General features: G+C 33.5%; 1 protein-coding gene across 1 annotated transcript in view; it reads right to left on the bottom strand.

Moving 5' to 3' along the window:
- Nucleotides 1-14,280, bottom strand: part of PPP4R4 (protein phosphatase 4 regulatory subunit 4) — a 72,186-nt gene that overhangs the window by 20,417 nt on the left and 37,489 nt on the right. Inside the window, 6 exon segments of the mRNA XM_013181821.3 lie at nucleotides 1,769-1,888; nucleotides 2,921-2,962; nucleotides 2,964-3,091; nucleotides 5,658-5,780; nucleotides 8,363-8,484; nucleotides 12,939-13,046. Of these exon segments, the coding sequence (XP_013037275.2) occupies nucleotides 1,769-1,888; nucleotides 2,921-2,962; nucleotides 2,964-3,091; nucleotides 5,658-5,780; nucleotides 8,363-8,484; nucleotides 12,939-13,046 (643 nt within the window).

Genomic DNA, 14,280 nt, shown 5'->3' with positions numbered 1-14,280 from the left:
TTTTAATATCAGCCTTCTAAAGTTATGTACTTTCCTGTTGATCACATTAAAAATATGCTTATATAAAGAATATGAAACAAGAAACATATCTATTACCTAACCATGAAACATGCTTTTAGAATAAACTCTATTTCACATTTTCCAAAAAAATTTAGGACTGCATTGCAAGGTTATAAAAAAAAATCATTCTGGAATATTCAAATATCAAACTTCGTGATCCATGTAAGTGTAAACAGTCAGCTATATAATTTACAAAAGACAAAATATAAAAATTGGCTTAGGCTGTTCTGCATTTCAAGGTTCCCCAACATAAGAAGTTTTCACTCCTTCATTATTTGTTTTGTTTTTTCCTGTGATTCCTTTGATAAGCCACATATAGATTCCTAAAAAAATACGAAAAGTCCATCTCCAAACTGTTAAAAAAGTCTTATAGCAAATATGATAAAAATCTGAGGAATGAGATTTTTGCCATACGGAATATTTAGACAATGATTTTTAATGGCTTTCTTTGTTTATATAAACCAAGTGAAGATAAGAGGTTACTTCCAATCAAGATTAAGCTTTAAGGAAGTGGTTACTGGAGGTTACTGAAATATATATACATATATCCAGCTACCAGTGAATGCCATAAAATACTTACATCTGCCTGTCATGTGGTTGCTTAGCTATGGTTTTAAAAATATATCAACCAGCACTAAATGTACATTCAGACTAAGGTATAACTTTACAGATTTTTCTTAATGAGCTAAAATACTTTACATATGTTCAGACAGAACCTTAAAAGTGTTATATATCTGACCTAAAACATGCAGAATGGTATGCTAACCTAATAATTTCAACAATTAACTGGATTATAATTCATTAAGGCAAGACATCAACAGGCATGGAGAGGTGGAAATCAATCCATCTTCCTTAAGATGGTGGAAATAAAGCCACCTTATCTTCATAGAATCTATGGTTCTATGATTCATTTATTTCCCTACTAGTGATTTAAATGCTTTCAGCAAGCTGCTTAGCTTATCATTTTCCCCAGCTACATAATGGCGTAAAAGGCTAGTTTGAGGATTTAAATACAAAGATTCTATGTAAAGCACTATGAAAACCTTGAAGATTTCCAATATGGATTACTACAATCAGGAGAGAGTGCACATTCGTTTCTGGAATTCACTCCATATAGCTAATAGTATTTATGCAGTTCAAGAATTTTTTGAACTTTTATGAAAATAATGTACTGGAACTTTTGTAAACTGAGTGGCATAATAAGAATACATCGGCTTTTAGATCTGCATAAGTTTCCAAGTAGTTTCACATGAAATTTGAGCATTCAACCTAGTCTTGATATATATAAATATTCTACACAGAATGGCAGCATAGTAGCACACTGTACAGTTCTAAAGAAGTTTTTGAGGACCAAAGTGGCAAGCTCCTTTCTCCTGTGCCTCTCACAATAGCATTCAAAACTTTCAAATATTCCAATTACTGCAATTGCTTATGTTTGCGGTACTAGACCAGCTTTTTCCAGCTTTTGATTCTTAAAAGCTCACCTCACAATAAACCATTGTAGTCTAATGTCACACAACTTAAATACACTAATATGTATACAGGCTATAATTATGTTTTGTAAGGGACTGAACACCTTTGACAAACTGATTTTAACAAGTTTTTTCGAATCTTTTTCTTTGGGTTGAACAGTCATAAATGTAACTTTAAAGAACAAAATATAAACCAAAAACATGTAAGTACTAACAAAGAAGTTTTGTAGACTTACTTCATAGAAGCTTATGGCCATAGTATATCTGACAGGAACTTCAGGGTCATGACAAAGGCAGAAGAATATAGAATATAGTTCTAAATGAAAGTTCTTTGGATCCACAAAAACTATCATGGCCTACGGAAAAATAAAGTCTCTAATTAAATGTATTGCTAAAGGGCCACACTTTCAGAGAAGAAAACACTGAATTATAACCAGCAAGACACTTGGAGAAAACAGGTTGATTTTAAAGACAAAGTGTGGTATTCTTGATGGTTGTGTCAAAACACAGGCAACAGACAAGTTAAAGACTTAAGAACTAACTGGATTTACAGATCTTCCAGATGTGCTGGAGGCTTTTTTCTGAAGACAGAGATTAAAAACACAAGGTATAAAACCTCAGTTTTATACATCATGTTAATGTTTTGGTAATCTAGTTAAAGCTGCAATTGGAGACCTCAGAACATTTTAACGAGAGAAAAAACAAGCATCTGAATTTCATCGTAATTGTGTGTGCACATACCTTGCTTTTGCTCAAATAAACCAACAGATTTCTACCTACATACTTGGTGCTTGTCTATAAAAAGTAGAATAAAAATAACTGTCTACAGGCTCTTGGTGCTATCTTATTTTCTTTATAAATGCAGAATGTCAAAATACAAAATAGGTTTAGAAAATCATGAGTGGTAAATTTAAATACATCTTACAAACTAGAAAATCCTTTTTGTATTCAGGCAGGAAAATATCTAAAATATGAATCTAAACATTCAGACTTAATCTTCAAGTCCCTGCAATGTCATGACACACAAAAAAAACTAGCCTTGGATGGTTTGAAATTAGCTACTCTGTTTCACAGTCATCTTTTCAAGGCCTTTGCACTAACAGTTTGGAGAAAACTTACAGGAAGAATGAGACCAGCAATCTCTTGGAACAGCACTCTCTCAGACAAAATTTTCTGATGGTTTACTAAGAATCTGCAAAGAGGAATCTTTCCTGGTAACTCTTTTGAACAACCTCTACTTTAAGCCGTAATCTTGAACTTTCCAGGGGAGAGCTGGAATCCAGCTAAAATGCGTAACTGTTGGCAATAACTTCTCTATCCTTCTCATGGTTCTATATAGTGAACAATATACGACACAACTTAGTTAACTTCAAATTAATGTTACTTACTGGAAAATTGTAAGCACAGTTCTTCCTCACTGAAATATACTTTCTTTTCCTGTTCCAGAGTTTGAAGTTGTAGTTGATTATCATTGTGTCCATTTTCCTGCTGCAAACCCAGTGTGGAAAGCTTCTTATAAAATTCCAAAAACCGTAAGTGCTGCTCAGGAGTAAAAATGCCTCAAAAATAAATAAATAATAAATAAAAATTAAAGAAGCTTACTTTTCTCATTACAAATGCTATTAATAATGTCCAAAACTCATTTACAAATCTTTCAAATATGCCAAGTTTTAATCTACCTTCCCCCCTTCAGCCTAGTGCAGTATCATCATTATGAATTACACAGATAAAGTGATTACAGAAAAATGACACCTAGCTATAACAGAGTGAATCTTAATTTCTGTCTATATAATTTTTGAAATAGTCAGGTTTTTAAAAGCAGGACTGTGTATATACTTGTTTGTTCCATTAATATTGGTTTCATTTTTATTAAATATTTAGATCTTTATGGAAATCAATAACATGAACACTCCTTGCCTCCAGAAAGTAGAAAAATTGGGCCACCTTGCAACAGATAGTAAAGAGGTATAAGAGCAAAATTAGAAAACAAAACAAGATGGAATGCAACTAGCAAGATGACTTCAAAAATTAAGAGGTCATTTCATAAGTACACATTTCTAAGGGAGCCATCAAGGAAGGGCTGAGTTTTCTAATCAAGGGAGACAGGAAAGCTATCAGTGATTGATACCAAGAGGTTGAAATGCTTAACGCTTTTATTTTCTTTTTCAAACTTCACTAGTATAATCAGGCTCAGTACAATTAATGACTGACAAAGGTGCCAGCTTCAAGTACAAAAGAAAAAGGTCAGTGAATACTTAAACCATGACAGAAGTTTTCAAAAACTGCAAGGTCAGATGTCCTTCAGTCCACTATGCAAGAATATTAGAATTACTAGCTGCTGCAATCTTACATAAGTGGCATCAGACTGGAAAAGGGCTGAAGTGGTACTGATATCTAACAGTCAGAGGGGGAAGAACAAGCTATATAATTATAGATCACTCAGATTAACTTCATGTTTTTGAAAAATTGAAAAAAAAAAATCACAAAATCTACTTGTAAACACTGAAAAGGAATCAAGAAAATGAGCAACAGCCAACAGGGCAAAGGAAAGCTTATCAAACTGATTCCATTTCCATGTAATACTGGATAAAAGCTGTGAATACAAAAAATACAGTAAAGGGCACGTGTGTTGACAGTTTCATAAGTAAGGGATGGGGAAATAGAGATGAAGATCAATAAAGTGGCTTCAAAACTGCATGAAAAAGCAGTTAAGAGAAAGTTACCAAATGGTTTGCTCTCAAAACAGACAAATGTATGAAGAAAGGCCTATCCTTGTTCTGTTACTACCCAATATTTTCACTTTTTCGGATGTTGCGTTACAGAATATGCTTATTAAATATTCTGACAACATCAACCTAGAAGGGAGACTGTTATTCCTTCAGAAGATTGCCTTAGAGTTTAAAATGATCTTCAGAAACTGGACATACGGTATTAAAACTTTAGGCTGTTATTCCATTAGGACAGCGGTAAGGTATCATGCTTAGCCAGATATGTTAAGAAAGAGAAAGAGTAACCAGATGACAGTTTTATAAAAATAAAAATAATAAAAAAAAGAGAAAAACAAAATTTTGAGCTGCTTCTGCTCATAGGCTGCACTTGAACAAATAGTGTCTAACTATTGAAAACTATTGAAAAAAAACAAAACAGGCTATTTTTCACAGTTAAAAATGTAAAAAGCAATTTAGCTTGCAAGACGCATGAAATAGGCCTTCCACTTTGTTCTGCTCTACTAGGGCATAACACTTCGAGAAAAATGGGAACCAGTCAGATGGTATTCAGAGGTGAAAAGAGATCACAATTAAAGTCAGTCAACCATAAGAAGATGGGGAAGACATGATAAAAACAGGATGGACTCTTCTAGCTCTTCATTTCTGTAAACAACACCTAGGCCCTGTGGAACAGCCCTTTCAAGTTATTTGCAGTGAAGCAACTGTCACTTTGATAGTGTCTAACCTGATCATAAAGAATCATTTTAAAGATCTGTAAGAAATATCAAAGGGCTTAAGAATCTAGGGGAAAATTCTCTGTCATTTAAAACTGTGTTCTACCCCTTCCCAGGTAAGCTCTGTGTGAAGAGTCAAAGGTGGGCAGAATGATCAAAGAAAGATCTGCTGAGCTCAAGTGCTAAGGTACAGAAAACAGGAATTATGGGTACAGATTTGGCTTCAGCTGCAGCTGGGAATCCATATCGTATTAGATCTCCTTTCTCCCTTGAAGCTCCTTATGGGCTATGCAGAAAAGTGAACGTACAAAGTTAGCATCATACTGTGCTCTCAAAGGTTTCTAGTTTCAAACATTCAGTCACTCAACTCAGACGTTCCAGAATATCCAACAAAGTATCAAAAAATAATAAAATAATAAAATGAGTCAAATCAATAAATAAAAGCCATTATGTTTCCACTTCTGTCCCTGTCTAAACATAAAAGAACGATAACCAAATGGACACCTTAAGAGAAATTTCACAAAACCCAATATTTATGTAATAGATTATTTCAGACTTTTCATGCCATATTTGCTATTATTTCACTTCATGTATTCAAATCTGGATATTTTCTAAGTGCTTCAAATTTTCTGACCTTCCCTTAATCTTAAAAAAGATTATTTTTAAAGAACATTAAATCGTACCATATAATCCATTGCACAGTTTCCCTAAATGGAAAGACAAAGAAACTAAGATAGATTCATCTGCTTTGAAGGACTTTTCACAGAATGATTTCACTAAGGGAAGCACAGTTTGACTCCTATCATCTGTAAAACAAAAGACATTTTTAAAGTTAGCCATTTGTTATCAAACATCTAAAAAGACCACATAGAGTGGACTTCTAAAAGAAGTTATGAAAAATGTAATTTAACATGCTTAGGGGTCTTTTTGGCAGTCACTTACTGAGGCAGAAAATAGGAGGTAAAAGAGAGTGATGAGCACTACCATAACACAAGTCCTGATTTTTAATACCTTACCTGTTTTCTGTCTTTGTGCATTTACAGGGAAAGGGCACTCACCACTAACTTACGGGACAGAGAATAAATGAACAGCTACTAACTTCTTTGTTCACCAGCATACAGGGAGATAAAGAATACAGCAGTATTCCAACAATAAAAATTCCTACAGTAGTAGAAATACAGGGACATCTAGATCAAACAGGACCATGATGGTAAAAAGAAAAGTCTGGATCTGCTGGAAGTTAATTTTTTCAACCTAGTGAGAAGAAGACGTTGCAAGGCTTTTGGTAAACAATACATTCACAAAGAAACGAAATAATTAAGGGGAAAGAAACGAAATCATTTAGAAATTGAAGTAAAATCCAGCAAATAGTGTCAAGCACCCTGCTTCCCCATAAAACAAAGGAGCAAATGTTCAAAGAAGTTGATCCATTTCAACTTCTTTTAAATAAAGCCATTGTATTTTAAAATATTCAAATTTTAAAAGGATGAGGATTTTTTTTAATGGTAACTTAATTCTCAAATTCAGCAAATTCATACAAATGAACAACATTTTTAGGTTGACCTGAAAAAATATTTTTTTATTGTGGGAAAGAAACCCTAGGATATAATTTTGGGTGATCTACCTTCAAAATGTTTGTTTTGTAGTTCAGCCATGAAACCAAAAATTATTCAAACCAAACTTCTACAAACACATTCCTTGCAAAACTGTTAATAATCCCTGATTGCTTTCTCTAAGTTTTTTGGGTTTTGATAATTCTTTTTGATAGCTAAAAGCAGTAGTTAAAAGCAATTGGGAAGGCGGGGAAAAGAAAGGGAGGAAAAAAAGAGAAGCAGAAACTTGATAGCATCAATGTAATGGCTCAAGAATTTGAAAATTAACCTACTAGTATACTTGCTAATAAAAGCACTCATTGCTAAAAAGTTCACCGATTGTATTTTCCCTAAAAATCTTATTTCTCTATGTATGTCTCCATATGGCTTATACGTAGTCATGTATTTCAGTAATTCATCACCAAGTTCCTGTAAAGTAAATATTTGCTCCTCACTCATGTATCAGGAGGGAGTAGTATAGTCAGTAAGACGGGAGTGGGAAATGTGCAAAATACAGAGTTGCTAATGAAGATAAACAACTGAAGAGGTTGGAAAAAGACTGTATAAAGAGCAAAGTGGCAAGCTATGAGCACCAGTCAACAATCACTAACAGAGCTTATAATAGAAAACTTTTTACACATACATTATCAAGGAACTTTTGTGAATTTCACTTCTTTGTACTGCCTCAGTTGTACACAAACAGTGGAGAACACAACTGATATAGAGCCAAAGCTGCCTGCTATTGTCTACCTTCATACCACTGAAAAATTTGGGACAGGAATGGTGATTGTAGGACAGCGCACTGCAGTTATCCAGAATGTTCCCCTATATGGGAGCAGTTACAGTAGCTCTCCTTAAAGTTTGCTCCAATCACTGTTGAACTGAACCTGCGATGGGAACTTGAGCGCCATGAATGTCGGCATCCCACTACCACTAAGCCAACCACATACATAAACCACATACAACAGAGAATTTCTTCTTCCTCCCATGAAGATGCAGACACTCACCCCTACACCTGGACAAGCATGAAATATTCATGCTGTTTACAGGAACAATATAGAGTTCTGGGAAAATTGCAAGAATTTACATTTTCCATTATAAATAAATTGAAAAGCTTTATATAGTACACACACTTTCTCATTGCAATGAAGAAAACTTTCAGTGCTTTTTATGCACAAATTTACAAGGATTAAAATGGCAATTGCTGATGCTTAGTGCCTCTAAAACAGATCAGTTGTGCACACTGCAGTTTATGGGACATGAAGAGTTTTTTTTCTGTTCCAAAACATGTAAGTGCATTTGATATACAACACTCAGTGTTGAAAATTGAAACATTTACTGATACACACATAGATATCGTGTCATTGCCCCAGCCTGGTTTCTTCAGCTCAGAAGCAGGCTCCAGTCTGCCTAGGACTACCTTTACTTAGATTAAGAGGCAAAAAAAGTTAATAGCAAAAAAAAGACAGGCATCTGCATATGTTTAACTAACATTTTTGTATTATGCATATTAATAGTAGTAAGTAAATATTAACAACCCAATATTCCTATCCTTATACAGTAATTTTACTCATTCAATTTAGTTTCATTATACAGATGCTTAGAATAAGAAAGTAACTTACTTTGTGAACAACTGGCTTACCTTTCTTAAAATAAATTCATGCATAAAGCATTGCAGGACATGAAATACATACAGGATAAATGAAAAAATAAAAGATTGCAGAGAAAACATAGATTTAATTACATTTATAAGATGCATTAAGAACTGGGCTACCAAACCTAAATTAAGTCCTTACCTGCATCAAACATATCAAGCAGATTCACTAATGTCTCAAAAGCTGCAAGGCGTACACTGCTGCCCTCATCTCTTGCCAGCTCTACCAATTCAGGAAGCACTACAGTTTTGGTTAGTTCTGTCCTGCAAATTGAGGCAAGCATTTAAAGAGAAAACACTATGAAACAATGTTGCCATAGCAAAAAATCATAATAATAATTATTTCCTGAAATACCAATTTAGACATTTATTGGGTGGCCAAGAAGGAAAAAATGACTAAGTTGTAAGAAAATGAAAATCAAATAACAATCTGCAATCAATCTCAGGACTTTATTCTTCATCAGCCATGGAAATAAAAAAGTTTAAAATGTGAAACTTCATTTATATAAAATCATTCAAATGAACTCAAAATAAATCAGACAAAATGCAATCTGAAAAAGCTCAGAGGAGTCCAGCTATTTCACTAGGCCACTAAGAAAACTGTTCTGATCAAATATTCAGAAAATACAAACTGCTTAATGCAATGGAAGAGTATGTTCCAAAGCCAAAATGATTAAATATGGGTCATAGAAATCATAAAATATCTGGAGTCGGATTGAAGTATCCAGAAATACTATGCTTCAAAGACAAGCCTTCTTTACAAAGGGTACGCAACTACTGCTCAGAGAACACACATTTTCCTGACTAGTCCAAACACGAGCTTTTAGGCTTGTTTTAAAGTAGCAATGAAAAGGTTCTGCTCGCCTGTTTTTGCCTTGATAATGACTATCATTGTCTGCGTGTGTGATGGTCCTGACAACTTCAATCTCGACACTGGCAGCAAACTGCTATACTAGGGACTGAATTAGAAATCAGAGTTTCATCAGAGAGGTGACTAAGAAGGAATGAAAAACTCTTGACACAGAATCATTTGCGCAGTAAAGTGACTGCAAAGTAAGATGAAAAAAGATTCATCTCCTGGAGCAAGAGCACAGCTTCTGTAAAAGCTGCCAACCAGCATAACTTTCCAATGTCCCAGTGAATAGCTAATTCTTAATTGCTTGATTGACCCTGCCATGCTCTTTTTTTTTTCTTTTTAATAGAAGTCAAGATAATTTGTATGCATACAAGTGAAGAAGCTCACTTTGTTCTGCTGTCATGTACAAGCTCTTGGTCTGAACATCAGTTAGTGAAAGCTGTTGTAAGCAGCACATCTCAAGAATGGGACCTCAGCAATTTAAAACAGCCAGGGATCTGGCCCTCCATGTTTATACTGGGCAAAATACAAAACTGCAGGGAAATGCTGATAAAATTATACTACATGAGCATTAACTGAGATGATAAAATCAAAACTACATTTGACACTTCATGCAAATGTATACAAAGAATTTATATTCTAACACTTCATTCACAGTTTTTAATGCAAAACTAATCACAACCTCTAGGATGACAGACTTTTACAGAAATATAAATGCCCAAAACATCCTTACAATTAGACTAAACAAGTAACAACTATCCCTTTTGTAAGTCAATATGAACAGTAACACTTGCAAATTTTATAAATAACCAGCATCAGTGATTTGCACCTTGCAAAGTTTATTATTGTTACTAGTAAATCAAGCTGTAGCTTAAAAGTATTCTTCCAAACAGATGATTAATCATTTATTTAATATTATGAGAAAATCACAATACCATTAGATAACATCACTAAATAGTAACAACAGATCTTGGAACTACTGTAGCATTATGCTTTCATCATTTACATGAAGATGTGCTTATTTCTGTTAATTTAATTGTCTTTATTTTCCTATTACCTATTCATCCCCAACACAGAACACAGCAACAGCTTACACCTTGAAAATACCGACAGTTTGCCACTTCTATGAACTAAAGCATCTAAATCACTGGGGAGGGACCAGGCAGAAAACTCGGACAGAAAGCAGTGCGTATGGGTATATAAATGCTAAAAATACAAGCTGGGGAGAAAAGAATTAAAGAAAATGATACAAAATGGACCACTAATTGATAACTATGTATTTAGCTCTATTAAACTACCGTACTAATGCTGGGTAAATTGACTGTAATACTGCCATTTGCCACTGAGTAATACCTACCTCATTTTTAGACTTTCATCTCCCAGGCATAATACATCCAATTCAGTTAATTTTATAGACACTCACCAGAATGAGGAAAATGGTATTTCCTTTCCAAAATGGTCATTTATTAGTATAAGGTATTGCCCCCTTGTTACACATGAAAATAATTTTATTGTTTCTTCTTTCATACCAAGCATACCTTGAAATTAAAAAGCATTTGGAGGGGGAGTACAGAAAACAACATAAATGCACACATTTCAAGTGTATTTCAACACCTGCCTGTCCATATATACCTGTCTTATATGTGAAACAAAACTACTGAAAGCAAATTCACAGATTCACACAAGTGTTTTCTAAAAGCTGCTACACAAAACCACTTTATTCTTCTCAATAGACTGAGTTACAGGGCAAGGGAATCTATGCAGCTGTACGTTTTTTCAAATATATAAAAGGTTTCCAGGTTTATATGAAACCAATATTCCGTGACTATACCCATATACTAGATAAGAGTTATTTTACTCAGAATAACATATAGATTATTTCTAAAAAATTATTTTGCTGTATTACGTGTAAATCATTTTCAAAGACAGATTCATATGATTGCTTCTCAGCTCTTGATTATAAAAGAGATTAACTGAAAAGGTTAGAGAAATCTATGGAAATGCAGATTGTATCTCATATGAAAACAAGAAAATCTCATAGTATTGAACAAAAACAAACAAGAAAGAAGGAAGGAAGATGATTGAAAAACACAAGAACATACAGTGTAGAAAGAGCCAGAGGAGAGAAGTAAAGGACTATATTCCAAGTGAAGACTGAAATCAGGAAGCAAAAATTTAAAAAAAAAATGTTCTGCAGACATGTTTTGTGGCTTTCCATTTTGGTTGCATCTAAAGACTTCAAACTAACATGACGGGTTAGAACCACCCCTCCCTTTAAAGGAGTTTTTAAGTGGTCAGTCCCTGAAGAAAAACAGAACCCTCTCTTTCACTCATCTTTAATCTCCCACTAAACAGAATTCAATTTTAAGATACTTAAAGATACATGAGATACGTGAGAGCAATAAAAATAAATACATTTTCAAATTATTCAGTCAGTTTAGTAAAGTGTATATTATTTTTTCAGTTCTATAAGTACCAACAATATCAACAAATACTATCTTTGTTTTCTGCAATCAGGTTCTTTTAAATAAAAAACTGTTCAATATGAAAAATGTTAAAACGATTTACCATGCTAAGCTCCCTTTTGTTATAACAGAAAATAAATACAAAAACAAGTGAATACTTTACTTAGTTATGAATAACAATGAATAATATTATGTTTTCAACATTATTCCCATCCTTTGAATTTTCTACTGCAAGGACCTTGCAGTAGAGCCATCTAAAGCACAAATATAAAATTATTTTGTATGCAATATGGGCAAGTTTATCTGGGAATCTAGAAATTACTGTTCAGAATGACATTACCAAAACAATGTGAAATTAAGTATGTTACAGCAATGCTTAGTTCTTGCTGTGAATATTATTTCCCCTCTATCTGAGTAGGCTAAAAAACAGCATGAACATGCGTTTCTTCAGTATTCCCTGACTCACAGGTTAACAACATTGTTTGCAGGAATTTCTGGGTCTTTTTGTTTGTTTTAAAAACTCGGAATCTAAATAACAACCTAACTCTTCATTAAAAAAAAATATCTACCACAGGCACAGGCATAACTTCCACAAACATCAGTACTAACAAACTGAAGTGCATTTTTACAGTATCTTTCAAATTATGTTTCAGCCTCATCCCTGAATCTGCTCATAAATTCACAATTTTAAAGGCCAGAGGGACTATTAAGATTTAACCTATCCACCTGGGTAACAGCACAGGGAATATCACTTGATTATTTCTTCAAGTCTGTAAGACGAGGTATTGCTTTATTTATTTATTTATTTGTTTTTATTTCCTGGCGCTGGAACAGGTGGACAGACCAAGAATTTTAAAATAGCTGTTCACTTAGGGCCTACCCCTGAATGTGTGGTTAATATGTTCTGTGCTATGTTAAAATAAATCTTCATGAACTGTTTCTATTACTATATGTGCATCATGAAGGTCTTCAGAATTAGAGTCGACAACGAACTGAAATTTGCTTGCAAAACACACATTCTTTTGCAAAAAATGGCATAATAATAATAAGAAACAATACTTGCCATAGTCCTCATATTTTTAAATACACCTAGTGTCATCAACATAAAATTGAAATGATCTCAAGAAGCTATTGATAAACTCATTATTTACAAAAAAAAAAAAATATGTTTTTATGGTTCAGCAATTCTACTATCATAAAGAAGTAAAAAACTGAAAATGGAAAACAGCCAACTGTAATTCCTAAGAACAAACCCGCACACTCCAAATTCATTATTAAGTATGCAAAAATTAAGTTAGAAATTTTAAAAGGGTTAAAAAAAATCTCTTTTTAGGTTACCATTAAACATTTCATAGGAAGATTTTGCATTTAAAAGCAGTTATGCAAATTATACTCACCCTATTCCTTGAGCTATATGCTCCAGCTGCCGACACATGCAAGTTCTTACTTCATACTCTACATCCTGGCACAGTGATTTTACCAATGGAAGAATCTCTCTTTTAATACTAAAAACATGAACATTTTTTATTAATATATAAAACAATAATATATAAAATCCACTTTATAGTACTCAAATTATATCCCTATATGACTTGTAAGATCAATTTTTTTTAACTAACTTATCAAACGTGGTAAATGACTTTTCTGAAAACTTGAAATTATAAACTATACGTTATTAAGAAATAGAAAAAGGATTATTTATAGTCATTATTATTTCCTCATATTTCATCTATTATGTTTTTTAAACTAACAAAATAGCAGGTAGGCTTAGAGATGCTGTCCTCATTTCATAACTATTTTCAGTACAATTTTTGAACAAACACTGTAAGAATACAATATAAATGGAAGTGCAAATCCCAATTAATCTTGTCTTTACTTTGAAAACAGAAAAGATAGGAATCCTAATAAAAGTTTTTTGTTGTTTTTTTTTTTTGAGTCAGAAATCATCATGGAATAAGACAGCTCTACTGATTCAGATGTGGATTAATCTTTTCCTGTGTATATCAAAGATGCTCCAAATCAGCACTTGACTGATCTCCAAATCAGCACTTATACACTGCTGTAGGTCAGTCTTCTGTTGCCTTTTGAAACTTTGCCACAAAACTTAGTCAGCATTTTCCTGAAGATAAACCTAATTCTTACAGCTTGTGAAGATTTCATAGGACCTGAAGCCCAGCCTGGTACATATGCCAAGTAGAATCTTAGCTTCCATGGTGAAAAACAGTGTCTTTTTTTTTCTTTTTTTCTCTATTTTCACATTAAACAGTCCAAATTGCAGAACCTATTGAACATTTATCTAATTGTGAACTGAAACTGTGATCCATATACTACCATAATCTCAGAAGCCATTAGGCTATTGTAGGATTATAAAATACAGAGAAAAGTTAAATTTAAGCTTCACTACAGCTAGGTGAAGGCAGTAATTTCTTCCACATCTTTCAGCCTTGAGGGTGAGATGAACGAAGGATTTCAACTAACGCACTCTTTGGCCTTCTGTCAAGAGGTTGGCATACTACTGTCTACATGTTACAGAATTCAACAGACCAAAAAACATCCACACATAGGAAAAAAAAGAAAACACAATGACTGAGGTAGTGACTAGTAATGCTGTGGGATGAAAATTAGCCTGTGTATTTTTGCCATCTTGTGTATTTGTGTGGCATTTAATACAATGAGATATCACTCCTTATCGAAGCTTTGGGGCCTACTGAAATAAAAACAATAGAATGCATTAGGAGA

This window comes from Anser cygnoides, chromosome 5 (assembly GCF_040182565.1).
Source record: "Anser cygnoides isolate HZ-2024a breed goose chromosome 5, Taihu_goose_T2T_genome, whole genome shotgun sequence".
Taxonomy (NCBI): Eukaryota; Metazoa; Chordata; class Aves; order Anseriformes; family Anatidae; genus Anser; species Anser cygnoides.
Note: the sequence above shows the minus strand (reverse complement) of the source record. Positions and strands in the feature narration are given on the sequence as shown.